Source organism: Talpa occidentalis, unplaced genomic scaffold (assembly GCF_014898055.3).
Source record: "Talpa occidentalis isolate TD23 unplaced genomic scaffold, MPIMG_talOcc4v2.1 talOcc4.16, whole genome shotgun sequence".
Taxonomy (NCBI): domain Eukaryota; kingdom Metazoa; phylum Chordata; class Mammalia; order Eulipotyphla; family Talpidae; genus Talpa; species Talpa occidentalis.
In genome coordinates, this window is record NW_023601653.1 from 51,555,960 (window position 1) to 51,571,080 (window position 15,121).

The window sequence follows — 15,121 nt, forward strand, 5'->3', positions numbered from 1 at the left end:
TTTAATTTATTATTAGTTTTTAAATTTTATATATTTTTTATATCATTTTTCATTTTTGCACAATATATACATTTTCATCTTGGTTATAGTCCCCATACAATTCCCACCCCTCCTTGTTTTGATCCTACTCCCTCCTCCCCTCATAGCAGGAATTTAGAAAACCTAAATAAGGGACCAGGAAAAAGACAAATTATAATAAAGTAAAAATCAAAATCAACAAGCAACTATAAACCATAATTTACTATAAAAAGGCACCAATTAAATTCCAGTTATCAAGTGTCAAAGCAAATCTTTTCTTTATTTTCTTAAATTTAGTTTGACTTCACAAATTCATTTCTTAGATTTTTTTTTTTAATTTCTAGAACTAAAGAAAGCAGCAACCCTTTCTTATTTCTATAATTAGAATTCTAATAGATGAATGAAGGCAATTTTCCCCATTCCTTTGGTATATTCTGACTTTGGCCACATTGCCCTCTTTCTATGATCAAGGACAGCAGTGTTTTTGTTCTCCGTCATTCAAGAAAGTAGCATGGAAACAATCAGGGAACAAGGACTTCACACTCCTACCTGTTTCTGGTAGGAAATATTTTTATGTCTCATCTCATCAGTCTGACCTTTACTATTGGTGACTCAACAAATATGGACAATGTCTTAAAATCCTGTTGGAACGCCATAAATAATAAATGATAGTAAGAGTCTCCTGACAACAGGAGTTATTTAAGTAAATGTAACCTAGATCATCTATGGTGCAGGAGAATTGCTTTTTAGCTCTCCAGAGTTGATAATACAGAATTTTGCTGTTACTTGGTAATCTTTAAAGACACTTTGTTTTGTTTTTCTTCTTTCATATTGTTTGTGTATTTACTGGCATCTGACAATGCCTTTGGAAATATAGTGAATTCAAAATTGTGCAAAGGACAATATTAGTGGCATAACTGTATTCTAATTGTTATCATAGACTTTATTTGCCATCCATCATGTAAAAAAGATAGTCTTTTTGTGTGTATATAAGTATAGAGATATTTACTTCACAGATTTACCATCATCTTTATTATCATTAGCAATATTATTTTGTATATTAATTCATTTTTAGTTATTTAAATTACATGAGTAATTACGTATCATGAATATACATAATTAATATATATTTTGTAATAAACACTACATCTCAGTTGCAAATTAATTCAGGAATTAATAATTAATAATCTCTACATCTTTGCACATCCTTGACAAATATATAGGAAAGAGGTTCTTTTTCATGTAAATATGGGGTTTGTTTTAGCTATGTCAGAAAGTCAGAAAAGTAGAGATGTTGTAGGCACTCGGAGAGACAGGGGCAGAGCTATTCATAGTCTAGGGAATTCAGATAAGGTATCAGGATTTGTTGGGTGTGGGATTATTTGGAATTGGCATTTCTCTCCTCTTCACACTACAGCAGCAAAAGATGGCTAAGGGTATTACTGCACTTTTCTTATTCCTGAGAGAGGAACTGCTTTCCAGGTTCTCTAGTCTGTTTTATTTCGTAATGGAATTTGGCTAAATTGCCTGTGTAATACCCTCAGAGGTGCATCGCGTTTTGGGGAAAACATTTTTCTCTTGTCTACATCATAGCTGCATGATGAATGAAGCTTGAACTTTTTGTGTGTTTAGATCATGCTCATAGACAATTTCCTGTCTATGATTAGCTCTGGAGTGAGAAGCCCTAGTTTCAAATGCTGATTCCACTGGTACTAGCTGTGCCAGTTACTACTGTTTCTGTCTGCTTCTTATCTGTAAGGCTGGGCAACAATTGAACCTAATTCAGAGGTTGTAATATATGAGATAAGCACAGTGAATGTTCAAGAGCTAATATTATTTTTTTATTATGAGCCATCTTACAGATGCCAGTTCAATCTTTAGCTGTCTGCTGCTTTGCGTAATGACTATCATACTGATGGGGACACTTACTCTGCCTAACCAAATGTTCATTTGATTTTGGCCATGGTGGGGGCATTTGCCTGATTTGCTGGTTTAGAAAGATGCATAGTGCTAGTGCCTATTTGTGATGATATTAAAATTCCTGCAAAGCAGGAAATACTACATATACCTATTGTTTGAAACTGCTTAGAAACCAGTCATTGTGAACTTGTTGTTCCAACAGGATAGGGTTTGGAGTATGATGTGGATGTGAGGATACACGAGGCAGGGAGGCAGCACAGACCAGGGTGGAGAATTTCCCTCTGGGACTTTTTTTTTTGCCTAACTGGATCCCTCTCTAATATCTGGATATAAGCCGCTATCAGCCAAGAGATGGATAATTTACAGGTCTGCATGCAGAGCAATTTGGGCTGACAGCTTAATGGAGTCATCATCTCTTCATTATTCTTCATATCATCACGTTTATAAGCAGATGCAGACTGGCATGGCTGCAGTGGTCATGAGCGTCAGTTTGGAAAACATTTATTAAGACAGTTGTTTTGTGAAGAAAGAGCAACAGATATTTCTGAAAGGGTAGGACCATCTTTCTCCCTAGTGAGGACTATGTGTCTTAGTCTGTTACCACTGCAGTAGATTTTTACTCATGAAAAAATAAAAATCTTACTTTGAAAATATTTTTTTTAAGTTGCTGAGATTTAGAGTTGCTTTTAAAGTTATAAGGATGCATCAGGTTTAGAAGGAAACTTCAGAATCATGCTTTTAGCCTATCACATTTTCCTTGTCTACAGATCCATAGTGCACATAGTCTTCATGTGCTATCTCTACTAGTCCAGAATCAGGAAATATTGACTCCACTGTCCTCTTCAGAGGGCCACCTGCTAGAGCCATCACATTAGTGTTATATTACTGTCTTCACTTCAACTATTTTCAAAGTCTCACCAAAATTTGCTTTCTTCTTCTCAGCTATGTGAAATAAATACATAAAAAAGGAAGGCAGCTACCAAATTCCTAATGCCTATTATTTTCTTTCAATGTGTTTTAACAGAAACACAATAAAATTGGTATCAAAAATAAATGTTCATCAAGAGATCACTCAGGAGTATCTGTAACTTTCAACTACATATCAAAGTAACTTGTCTTGGATTATTTTCAATCTATCTTAAGGAATCTGAAGAATTTCTTCACCTTAATCAGTTTGAGTAAATGTGATTTGTGGGGGTTTTGGTTAGTATTTTTTAGTGACCTCAAGAGCAATCTGACTTTTTCTACCATCCTTTTGTAATAAAATGACAGGCATTTCAAGAGATGAGAAGAAAGACTCCCACTCAAAAGTTTCATTCCTTCCGTCAAAAGGAGCATCCAAACTAAAGATCTGGGAGAATCTAGCAATTACATGGAAAAGGAACTGTCACGGCAGAGGTGCTCTGGACCCAGGAGGACATGGAAGATGCCTACAATCTGAAAGTAAGTCTGTGAATTGGAACATGTATGTGTGCTTGCATTCTGTGCAGAATTTTAAATGAAATTAGAATTCACTCAACTGCTCTTCACCTCCACTTATGAAGCACTGTGATTTTTTACTAAAGACAAGTAAACTATCTTTTGGTCTTAAGAAAGATTGTTAAATTTCAGTCTCAGTTAAAAAGAAGTGATTATCATAATGGAGGGACTTACATTGCTTATTTGGAAATTGAGTTTTATCTTGGGATCTTGCTCTTCAATTTACTGACTAAGCTCAAGCCACTTGATTTTTTTTTTAAGAAAACATAAGAAATTTATAGAACATAATTTAAAAAGACTTAGGCTTATAATTTGGGACTTGATAAAGTATGGATGCTGTCTTGAAATTCAAAATCAGAGCCAAGAGACTCCCTTTCAGAATGAATTACTTTGAAAGAGACAGTCTCTATTTTACTCTTTCTTGACATAAACATGTTATTTTTCAAAGATCACATTTTAAAATCTGTCTCTATCATAGATTCTGGACCTGTAAAACTGAGATAATAATAGTACTTATAAACACTTAATCATTGTTAGATATTAATATGCTTAATGATTTAAATGAATATACCTGAGCAGCCTTTGACCTTCTGATACCCCGAGGACACTGGGTCATGAGATGCCCATGTCTGGTAGGTAAGGGGCAGTGAGCCCACTGTTGAGCCCCAGATTGATCTTATTGCTGAGAAAAATGAAAATTTGGTCTTGACCTTAGACATCTCAAGATTTATTATGTGCTTAAAAATATACAGTAGCGATGTTGTATTTGATTGTGAAAATGTGTTGCATTATCCACTGAAGACATGTGTGCTTCCTAGCTATATTTTTAATTAATTGAAAGTTGGAACAAAATAATAGCCAATTGCTATGACAATACCACACTGTAGAGTGGAAAAAGATAAAGATCTATTCCCTAGTTGAAATTACTAGTTAGAATTAATAGTTTACTTTTGGGGGGAGGAATAAAAGCACACCAATAATAAAGTATAAGTCATCAGAAATCATGCTAACTTGGCTATTTTCGAGGATCAGATTTGATTCCTAAGCTAAAAGAAAATCAATGTGCATTGATAGGACAACTAAAAGAGTTGGCTTGCTCCATTTCTCTCCACTGTTTGAACATGATCTCCTCCACAGTTTTAAGGGATTAAGTTTACAAAGGGGGTTGTTAAATGAATCTGTGACCCACCAAAATTAATAGTTTTTCCTGTAACCCTAGCAAAAATGTCCTGGGACAGAATGCCTGTCCCTACTTTCCACACACACCATCCCTGAACTAGGCATGGGGTTGAGGGGGATGGAGCTTGCACTGCTTGGCTTGTGATATCCTGGGCATTGAGCACGAGGTGCCTGACAGTCCCCCAGACAGCAGGTTTCTGGGAGTTTGGCTCCTTGGAGGAAGTGAAGTTAGACAGACACATGTATCTGTTCAACTACCAGGTAAAGAAGTTTAGACATTTTCCTGTTTGATCAGAATTTCAAAGTGGAGACAGATGGACTGATCTGAAGATCATAGCTACAGTTTAAGTGGGGCTGATGAGGATCCGACTGTAGACAAGGGGTGTGATATGGAGAGACCTGACATTAGGGTGCGGATGGATAGAAATGATGTACTAGTCAGATGCACAGGCCGGTGAATGAGAGGAAGGAGTCCAGGGCACCTCACAGACTTCAGGCTGGTTGACTTGGAAGATGGTGGTGATTTTTGCTATGAAGTAACATGAGGCAGAAAGGAAGACAGTCAGTTCAGTTTTAAAAACATTGAACTATAGAAAATAGTAATGAGTTATAAAGACAAAACTAAGAGCTTATTGTAAAGTTTTTAAAAAAATTAGATTCTTTGAACATATCCAAGATTTGCATAATTGGAAACATCTACAGAAGGAAAAGAAAGCTGAGAAGGAAATGTATAGAAATGGAATTTCTTCTAGTAAAATGAATTCATTGTGCATTTAGCTTTACTTGGGTAATTGCAACAGCTTTGGTTGTCTTTTGAGAAATATCTTTGTTCTACTGTATTTTATTAAATTAAGAATGCCTTTTTGAAGGATACTTTTTTTTTTAAAAGATTTATTTATTTATTTATACAAGTACTGGGTACAGTCAGAAGCGCGGGAGGGTGAGAGAATTCACCAGAGCCAGAGTGGGGAGCAGAACAGGCAGACTGACGAAGTACACTGCTGAGGGGAGCAGCGGGCATGGCAGGAGAAGTCTGTCGCGCCATGTGGGACCCTTGCTGGAGGCCGGGGATCGAACTGGTGCTGCAGATGCCGCGGGCAGCTTCGCAGCCCAGCGCTCAACTGCTGCACCACCATGGGAGGCCCATGATACAATTTTTTTTGTTCTTAAAAGTAGTTCACACCTGTTAGAGATAACTTGAAAAAGGCAAAATTCATCAATACATGATGTATAATAATATGTGGTTCTGCCTCCATAAAATATTTTCAACTATTATAAATAACATTTGTGACTATAAAAAAATAGTCTAACAAAACAGAAAGAGTTATGCTCACTTAAGTCTCACTACCTTAAGATAACACTGTTCTCATGCATATCTCTATCTCTCACACACACAGATACAAATTTATTTAAATGGACTCCTATCACATAGACTCTTTATCATTGGCATCCCTTTGTTTTTAAAAACTGTCTTATTTCCTTATATTCATTCCTTGTCTCCTTCCTTTTTTTATTACTTTATTTCTCAAAACAACATATAAATTAAGTAAGATATATAATGATTATGTTCTAATTATATATATATAATTAAATGGCATGTAATTACACACACTAGTAAAAGTATACATACATATATTTAGGAAGTTGTGTATATATATATATATATATACACACATATTTAGGAAGTTGTATAGTCACATGTTTAATGTGTGTATGTATATTGTATATGTAAACTTTGGAGGAATTAGTCATCTTAAATTTGTTTTCAAACTTAGGATCATATTTCATACATTTTTCTGTATCTGACTTTCCCCCTTTAACAATGCATTGTGAAATCCCCCAGCTCAGTTGTTAAATCTTATATAAGCACATCTTGTGTACTTGTGAGTAACTTTTCTAAGAGCAGGAATAGTGTCATATATGTCCACTATTGCACTGCTAGCTCACAGCATATAGCAGACACTTGGGAATGAATAGGCTGATATTATGAGTAGTTTGAAGACAGATTTTTGATAATGAAAATATTTGGGTTGAACAATTTGGCAAAACTCATTTATGTGAAGCATGAAGTGACAAAATTTAATACTCCAAGTGGTTGGAGTATTTGATAAGGATATTGTTCCCATTTCACGTGTAGAAAATGAGGTGTACATACTCTGAGAACACAAATCCTGTGCACTGCAAGTATTGCACCCTAGGCCGACAGATGCCAAGCAATTGTCTTATCTCTGTGCTTTGTTGGAGCTTGTGCTGAGCTGGGCAGGAACAGTCACCTGCTGCTTTCCTGCTCCTGAACCACTGTTGGGAATCCAGAATCCCCTAGGGGGCCTTTCTGAAAGCAGACCCCCCGGAACACCCATGGAGTGGGAATATGGGGTGTGGACTCTGTGGGATGCACTTTTACTATTTATTTTCTTATACTTTTTTTTTAAATTGATTTAACATTGGCTTACATCATTGTATTTTAGAAGTAGAGGACCCCCCCCTTCAGGTTACCTTAGCTCTCTGATAGCCATAGTCCACCACTGTAGTCCATAGTGGGGTTTACTTTTAATAAGCACAGGAGGTAACTTGGATACATATTAACAATTGTGAACAACTGTGTGTCCTTCAAAGGGCCATCTTGGGCATGTTGCTTGGCGAGGACATCACTTACTGTGCGTCTTGGTATTGTAAATTCCCTGTATCTCAGTGTGTATATCCATAAAATGGGTATATTAGTATTACCTAGCTCATTAGGTTTTCATAATCATTAAAAGTAATGTAGGTAAAGACTCCAGCACCCAATGATTATCTGTAAGTGGCATTAAGCCCAAATTAAGCCTAATAAGAGAGAAGTCTTTTGAGGATATTTTAGAAGGCATGAATCTGATCAACTTTGCGTAGCTTTCCATTGGGAAAGATTCTAAAAAAAGGTAGTCCGAAATCCAGGGAGGCAGAGTGGCTGAACCCAGGTGAAGGTCAGTATCTGGACATTCTCTGGGAAGCTTCTCTCCCTCACTCCCTTCCCTGCCAGTCTTTAGGGACAGAGGTAAATCCTGGGACAGCAGACCAGGCAGCTGTATGGCTAGGAGGAGGCTGTTGTGAGATGTTCAGATGCAGTAGTGTGTTGAGATAAGCGGGGTGAGATTGTGTGGAGCTAGGTGCCAAGTGGTGAAGCAGGGGAGCCATGACAAATTGGAAACAGTGACACCCACACAGGCCTCCAGGGTGGTTAGGACATGCCAGAGAAGACACAGCCAGTATTTTCATAGATTATAACTGTCAGTGCATGTGACAGGAAACCATGCATTTCTTCAAAAAGGGAAACAAGTAAAAATGGAAATTTAGAGCCTATTCCAATGAGTGAAGTGAGAAATGCTGTGAAAGGAGCACCTTGGATATAAGCAGGAGTAAGTCACTGTCTCCTTTAGCCTTAGAGACCTCAGCTGTGAAAAGAAAGCTGATTGTCTCTTAAGGACTGTTTCATGGGAAGAATCATCAGATTTCACAGTAACACAATTAAATGCTGACTTTGTTCTAACTTAGCCTAAGTCCCACCTCAATTGGAAAGTTTAACAAAGTAGTATTTCCATTAGATTACCTTTGTTGTACATTTTCTTTTAAGTTCCCTTATGTATTGTTTCTTTAATTAAAAATCAAATAATAGGAAGAAAATTGTAGGGTAAGGAAAAAATGTCAGGCTTTTCTGCCCTCCCGTCATCAGGATAGATGATGGATCCTTGTGGTCCTGAATGCATGCCTGATGGCGGGCACCTGGAGTAGGGTGTGGGCATAGGTAGATGGGATTCACCTGGGCTAAGATTGTGCTTTTTAAGGGCGGCGTCACGGGGACGCCAGCAGAAGCCAAGAAGCCGAAAAGAGAAGCCGAGAGAGAAGCAAGAGAAGCAGAGAACGCCAGAGAGCCCAGATAGATTGAAGACTTGCTGGGGGCTGGGAGGCCTGCCAGCCTCCTGGCCCCCCAGCACCCCTGCCTGCCATATGCTTGGTGAACCCCAATAAAAGACCTGCAAAAACCACTGAGGACTCTGACTCCTCCTTTACCCGATCTGCTGGATTAGAAAACCTGCACTGTGTCCATTCCTGCCCCTACAAAAATACTAGCAGTTACTATATATTGAGTGCTTAGGTAGTGCTGGGCACTTGGTATTGTATTGGTATTGTATGTTATGTATGTTACCTATGTTATCTTGACCCCACAAGGTTACTGGAAGATGAAGATTATGATGATATTATTATAAGGAAGTTTAGGTCCAAATCACCTGGCTGGGCGGGGTGGGAGGAGGCCGTGACATGCACCTTTGTCTGCCCACCACCCGTCTCTTGGAGGCAGAGAGGAGCCATTCCCTGCAATTAATAGGAAGAATTGAGGAGAAAGGTTGATTCTGTCATCAACTAGAAAACCCCTGAGGGTATTAGATTCGGTTACTTACTCCTGTATAGCGCCTGCATTCTATTCCTGGATTCACCCTCTTGGGCCTGCAGGGGTGACATTATAACCATGAAATGAGCCATCTGTCACCAAATATTTTGGCTACAAAGCCTTATTTTGAATCAAGTGGGTGGGAGAAAAAGACCTAATAGACAATCTGCAGGGTGAATTCCAGGGCAAAGGTTTAGAAATGACCTGGCTGGTGAATGCAGCCCTTCTCCCCTACCCCCAAGGATTCCACATGCCTGCACCCCAAGTTGATTGTGATAAATTTGGAAATGTTATCAGTGAATGGCTCCCTCATCTGCCACATGGCTTCCTTTTGTTAACTGTAATCAGAGCTAACTTACCTAATGACAGAGGGGAAAAAAAGGCATTTAAATGGTGTTAGTGTTAACTTCCAGCCTATGGCCAAAAACCCTTTGAAGATTTTTGATTTTAAAAAGTTAATAAAATTATGCTTCATTTTAGAGTCCCCAAGTTTATTTTTGAATCAGAGTTTTCTGTTCCCCATTAAAAAAATTAGTGTGAAACGTCACAAGCATGTGTTTCAGCTTAGGAAGCCGAGCGAGGTCAATGCTTTACATTTTAATTGAATGCATTGACTAAGGAAAAGATTTTATTTTACTTGCATGAACCTATTAATTATTCATCAAAATAATAGTAAAAAATGCATGTGCCATAACCAGGAGATAAAACGAAACTAAACTTTCTGATGTTGACCTCTGATCTGGGGTTGAATCTGCAGGAACCAGGCTCTGCCCTCTCCAGGAAACTGGTCATGAGCAACTTTTATTCCTGCCATACTGGGAAGAACACCTGAAAATTCCTACTTCTTTTAAAATGTCAACATTCAGCAACGTGGCTAGAGATTTATTATTTATGAACCTGGGCTCATCTTAACCTCAGAGGTTTCGGCATTTGGGCAGCATATAGGCATGCATCTAGGGATCCCGACCCAGGACACCTCAACACCCTGACCATCACCCTTCCTGGACAGTTTGCAAAGCATTTTAAACTTTGCTGGAGGCTCGTTGCCCACTTGCCAGGGGGCATCATCTCTGAGCAATAATATTGATCCAAACAAAAGGAAGTCACCAGTTATTTAAAATAAGCAATTAAATAAAATAAATTAAAAGTGATACATTATTATCATGTGGAAATAGAAGAACATTGTGTACACAATTGGAATGTGAACAAAGGGAACTTGAGAGTTTAACCTGGGAACAACCAGTATTCTCGGAGCACAGAGCAGGTGTCCTTGGCAGTGGTGTGATGCTGACACATGTCAGTCGAGGACCCCAGCTTGGAAGACACAAGCTTCGTGTAGAACGGCCAGAAATCTGCAGAGAAATGCTATTCAGGTTGTCCTGACATCCTGATGGGTGACAGGGACAGCAAACAGTACTTTGCATAGGGGTTGGGAACTGAGGACAGGTCAGGAGGTGGGTGCAAGATGTCAATTTGGCAAAGAGTTGCCAAATTCAGATGTGGGTCAGCAGGACTGCTTTGGCCTTGTATTTTTTATAAGGCAAGTTTGGCTATTTTAGCAGAATTTCTGCAATTAATTATTAAGGGAAATTATTGTCAAGGTATTGTTGCTCTTTCTTCAAAGAATTTTGGTCTTTAAGATACTTCTTAGGTGTGTTAACAGTGTATCGTTTCAGTCTACTTTTTAAACTTTGAAACTTCCAGGTACAGAGAACTTAGACCTGATTCTCATAATATTTCTAAGTGTTTCTACCTGTGCTTAAAATATCTTGATCTTTGGAACATATGGCAAACCTAAAAATATATATTTGATTTTTACTCCCCCACATATACACATGTTCCACTCACCCTTCACCAAACCAGCAGTGTCAATACCCACTCTGCTTCCCTCTCTAATCCCCTCCTGTCTCTCCCTTGTTCCCTCTGGTAACTGTTAAATTATTTCACTAAGTTCAAGTTTATTCCTGCTGTATTTTGTCTGTGTATGTATTTTTAGTTATTCCACAGATGGGTGAAACCATTTGATATCTTTCACTTTCTGACTTAATTACACTTGAAATAATCCCCTTGAGGTCCATCCATTTTGTCCCAAAAGACATTTTATGTTTATTAACAGCATAATAGTATTCCATTGAGTATATATTCCATAATTTCTTTACCATTCATTTGTCATTGAGCACTTAGGTTGTTTCTATGACTTGGCAATTGTGAACAGTGTTGCTATGAATATATGCATCATAAGTCTTTTCATATTAGAGTTTTCATACTTTTAGAATAAATACCTAACAGAAGTATTGCTGGATCATGCAAAATTTCCATTTTTATTTTCTTCAGAAATCTCTATACCTTTTTCCATAGAGGCCACGCCAACTGGCATTGCCACCAACAGTAGATGAGAGTTCTTTGTTTCCACATCCTTCCTAACATTTTTTGTTTCCATTCTTTTTTAATATGGGTCAGGTGATATCCCATTGTATGTTTGATTTGCATTTCCCTTTAAATAAATTATGATGAACAATTTTTCATATGTCTGTAGGCATTCTGAATGTATGCTTCAGAAAAATGTCTATTAAGGTCTTTTGCTCATTTTTTGATTGGAGTGTCTTTGTTTTGTGTGTGTACATGTGTGTGTGTGTGTTGTATAGGTACTTTGTATATTTTGGAATGTACAAAGTCCCTTGTCAGATGTGTGATATACAAATATTTTTTCCAATTGTGTACATTGTCCTTTTGTTTCTGTGGTAGTTTCTCTTCAGGTACAAAAACTTTTTAGTTTGATGTAAAAACTGTCATTTTTGTTTTCCTTGCTTTTGTTTTAGTTTTTGTTTTCCTTGCCATTGGAGTTGAGTCCCCAAATACAATGCAACTGATTTTTGCATTATTATTTTGTATCCTGCCACTTTATTGTATTCATTTGTTATATCTAGTAGTTCTTTTTTTTTGATAGAGTCTTTTGGGTCCTTTATCTATATTACCATGTCATCTACATATAGTGACAGTTTCACTTCTTTTCAATTTGAATTCCTTTTATGACTTTTATGTCTAATTGCTGCAACTAGGACTTCTAATACTATATATGTTGAATAGTAGCGGTGATAGAGGATGATCCTTATCTTGTTACAGATTTAAGTGGGAATGCTTTTGGCTTTTCACTGTTGAGTATGATGTTGGCTATGGGTTTGTCATATATATGGCTTTTATAAAGTTTATATAAGTTCCATTATTCCCATTTTATTGAGTTTTTATCATAAACGGATATTGAATTTTGTCAATTGAATTTTTTTGCCATCTTGAAATGATTGTGTGATTTTTGTCTTGCTTTATATTGATCTGGTGGATGATGTTGATTAATTTGTGTATGTTCAACCAGACTTGCAGCCCTTCATGAGGCCTACTTGAATCGTGGGAATAGTTCTTTTGATATGTTGCTGTATTCAGTTTGTTAGGATTTTGTTAAGGATTTTTGCATTTATGTTCATCAGGGATATTTGTCTATAATTTTTTTTTGTACTGTGTTTGTTTTTTGGATCAAGGTAATGTGGGCCTCATAGTATGTGTTGCGGAATTTTCCTCCCTCTGATTTTTTTGGGAAGAGTTTGAGCAGGGTAGGCATTAGGTCCTAATATCAGGGATAATTTTATTAATTCTACTTGCTGGCTGCAGTAGGTAGAATTCTAAAAATGGTTCTCCAAGATTCTATGCCCCTGATCCCTGGTACCTGTGAAAGGGTTGTATACTTTGGCAGTCAACCTTTTTAAAGTCAACCTTTAAAAGAGGAGATCCATTATCCAGATAGGTCTAGACTAGCCCCACAAACATTGTCTAACAAAAAGTTTTCTTCTACTAATGGCAGAAAAGGAAATCAGAGAGAAGTAAGGCACAAGAAGGATTCTTGTCTGTCTCCTTGTCTCCGAGATGGGGCTGCCAAGTGTCGAGGAGTGTGGGAGGTCTGTCGAAGCTGAGAATGGCCTTAGACTGGCATCCCAGTCTCCAGAGATGGTGACTCAGCACCACCTTCATGGAAGTTGTGTTCTCCAGCAGTCTGAGGGCACTTGGGAGCCACCTTCCCTTTGACACCCTCCCCTGCATCCAGATAAGAGCTCAGTCCAGCTGATACTTACATGTGGCCTTGTGGGACCCAAAGCAGAGAATCCAGCCAAGACCACCAGACATGTGACCTGCAGCACTGTGAGCTAATAAGTGGGTGTTGTTTTAAGACATAGTCTGTGGTAGTTTGCCTCAGAGCATTAGATAAGCGTGTTATCTGTTATGGCTAGGCAAATAGACTCCTGGCTGAGTGATGGAGTAAGTGAACTCCTCTCAGCAAGTGTCCTATATATACATGGTCCTATATATACATGGCTTCATCTTATTTGGCATTTGTTCCCTCGCTCAGGACTATGATGTGGCCTTGGTGAGCTCCTGTTAATAGCTTGGAATGAATCATGCTGCCCTTAGCTCAGCTAGTGCCATATGCTGCGGTGAGGCTTACCTGCAGCCCTGGACAGGGAAATCACCCAGACAGGTGAACATGGGCCTTAGCTGTCACCCACTCCTTGGGCTTGGGATCCATTTCATTTCCTGGGGGGAAAGCGTAAAAACAAACACACACAGCAGGCTGCTAAAGCTGGGGTGTTATGGAAAGAAAATTGAAATCCTTCATTCTAATCAGACAGATTTTTAGAAGGCCGCCTGGGAAGGCAGTGGCGTTAGCTGCCGATGCACTAGGAAGAAGGCTCTGGAGAGGATGCTGTGGACACATTCATGAGGGAGCGGGTTTGGATTCGTCCTGGTGCTAGGAAAGGCGAAGCCAGCTAATTCTGAAGGCTGGCCTACCTGCTCTGTCAAACTGAGACTAAGTACCGGCTGGTCAGTTCTTTAAAAATCTTGATCTAGTATGGAAATGTGGCCTTGTGTATCTTTCCTGGTCATAGGCACCTGCAGCTTAGAGTCAATTCTTTTTTTTTTAAGATTTTATTTATTTATTTATTTTTGAGTAGAAGAACTGTGGTGTAGACCAGAGGTGGGGGAGGATGTGAAAGGATTAACCAGAGACAGAGTGAAGATCAAAACAGGCAGATCTACTGAAATACACTGCTGAGGAGAGCAGCGGGCAAAACTGGAAAGGTCTGCTGCCCCAAGTAGGTTAGCTTCCTGGCCAGGGTTTGAACTCAGTCTGAAGCAATGGGCCGCTGTGGTGGTAGTACTGAGACTTAAACCCTAGGCCAGCAGGGATGAACCCAGAGTCAATTCTTTTTTAGCTTCCAGTTAGCAATGGCTGAACAGAGCAAGATTTACAGGACCCTCTGAAGTTGGAGAGTTGTTAGCTTCATAAAAATGTACCAAGTGCATTCAAATTCAACTTTGCTTTACGTTTGGTATCTGGAAATGATCTTGATAAACTTGTGATACTCTGTGCACATAATTATATATTTGGAAATATACACCTAACTTGACAATCATAGTCACTTATAATACAGGATGATGTGAAGTCCAGAGCCCTACAGCAGGAATTTGTGGGTAACTAATATCTATATCAGATTTTATAGTTTATAAGGTCTTTCATAGCAAATATTATCAAGTTCATTTAGACTGTGATACAACATCATTATCATTATTATTATCTCCATTATATGCATGGTGACTTAAGATTCAGGATGACAAAGTGACTTGCCCATAGCTGTCCTTTAAGTTTTTAGGGGATAAGATTACTATTTTCTCTCTAAATATCTCTATGAAAGGAACATATTTCCAAGGAATTATTGATACACTCAGTTAGCAAAGACAGATTAATTCTTTAATGCCACCAGGAAACCAAAATTAGAGATCATTTTTTTGTCCTTTCTTTTTATTTTATTTTATTTTTACATCATTTTTCATTTTTGCACAATGTATGCATTGTCTTCTTGGTTATATTCCCCATACATTTCCCACCCCCCTTATTTTGACCCTAATCCCTCCTCTCCTCCCTGCCCCCGTAGTGTGTCTCTGGTTTATAGATGCTTGTTGATTTTGAGATCATCATTTTAATACAAAGGTTTATAGCAATCTAAATTTATTATCAATTTGGGCAAACAAAGAAATTTAGCTACATACCTTCAG

At 38.2% G+C, this 15,121-nt stretch overlaps 1 protein-coding gene across 6 annotated transcripts in view; it reads left to right on the top strand.

Moving 5' to 3' along the window:
• LMNTD1 (lamin tail domain containing 1) overlaps positions 1–15,121 on the top strand; it is a 361,980-nt gene that overhangs the window by 84,108 nt on the left and 262,751 nt on the right. For all 6 annotated transcript variants that reach the window (XM_054696350.1, XM_054696346.1, XM_054696356.1 and 3 more), the window contains one exon: positions 3,211–3,381. In XM_054696350.1, coding sequence (XP_054552325.1) covers positions 3,358–3,381 — 24 coding nt within the window. In that variant the 5' untranslated portion in view covers positions 3,211–3,357. The remainder of the gene's footprint in view (positions 1–3,210; positions 3,382–15,121) is intronic.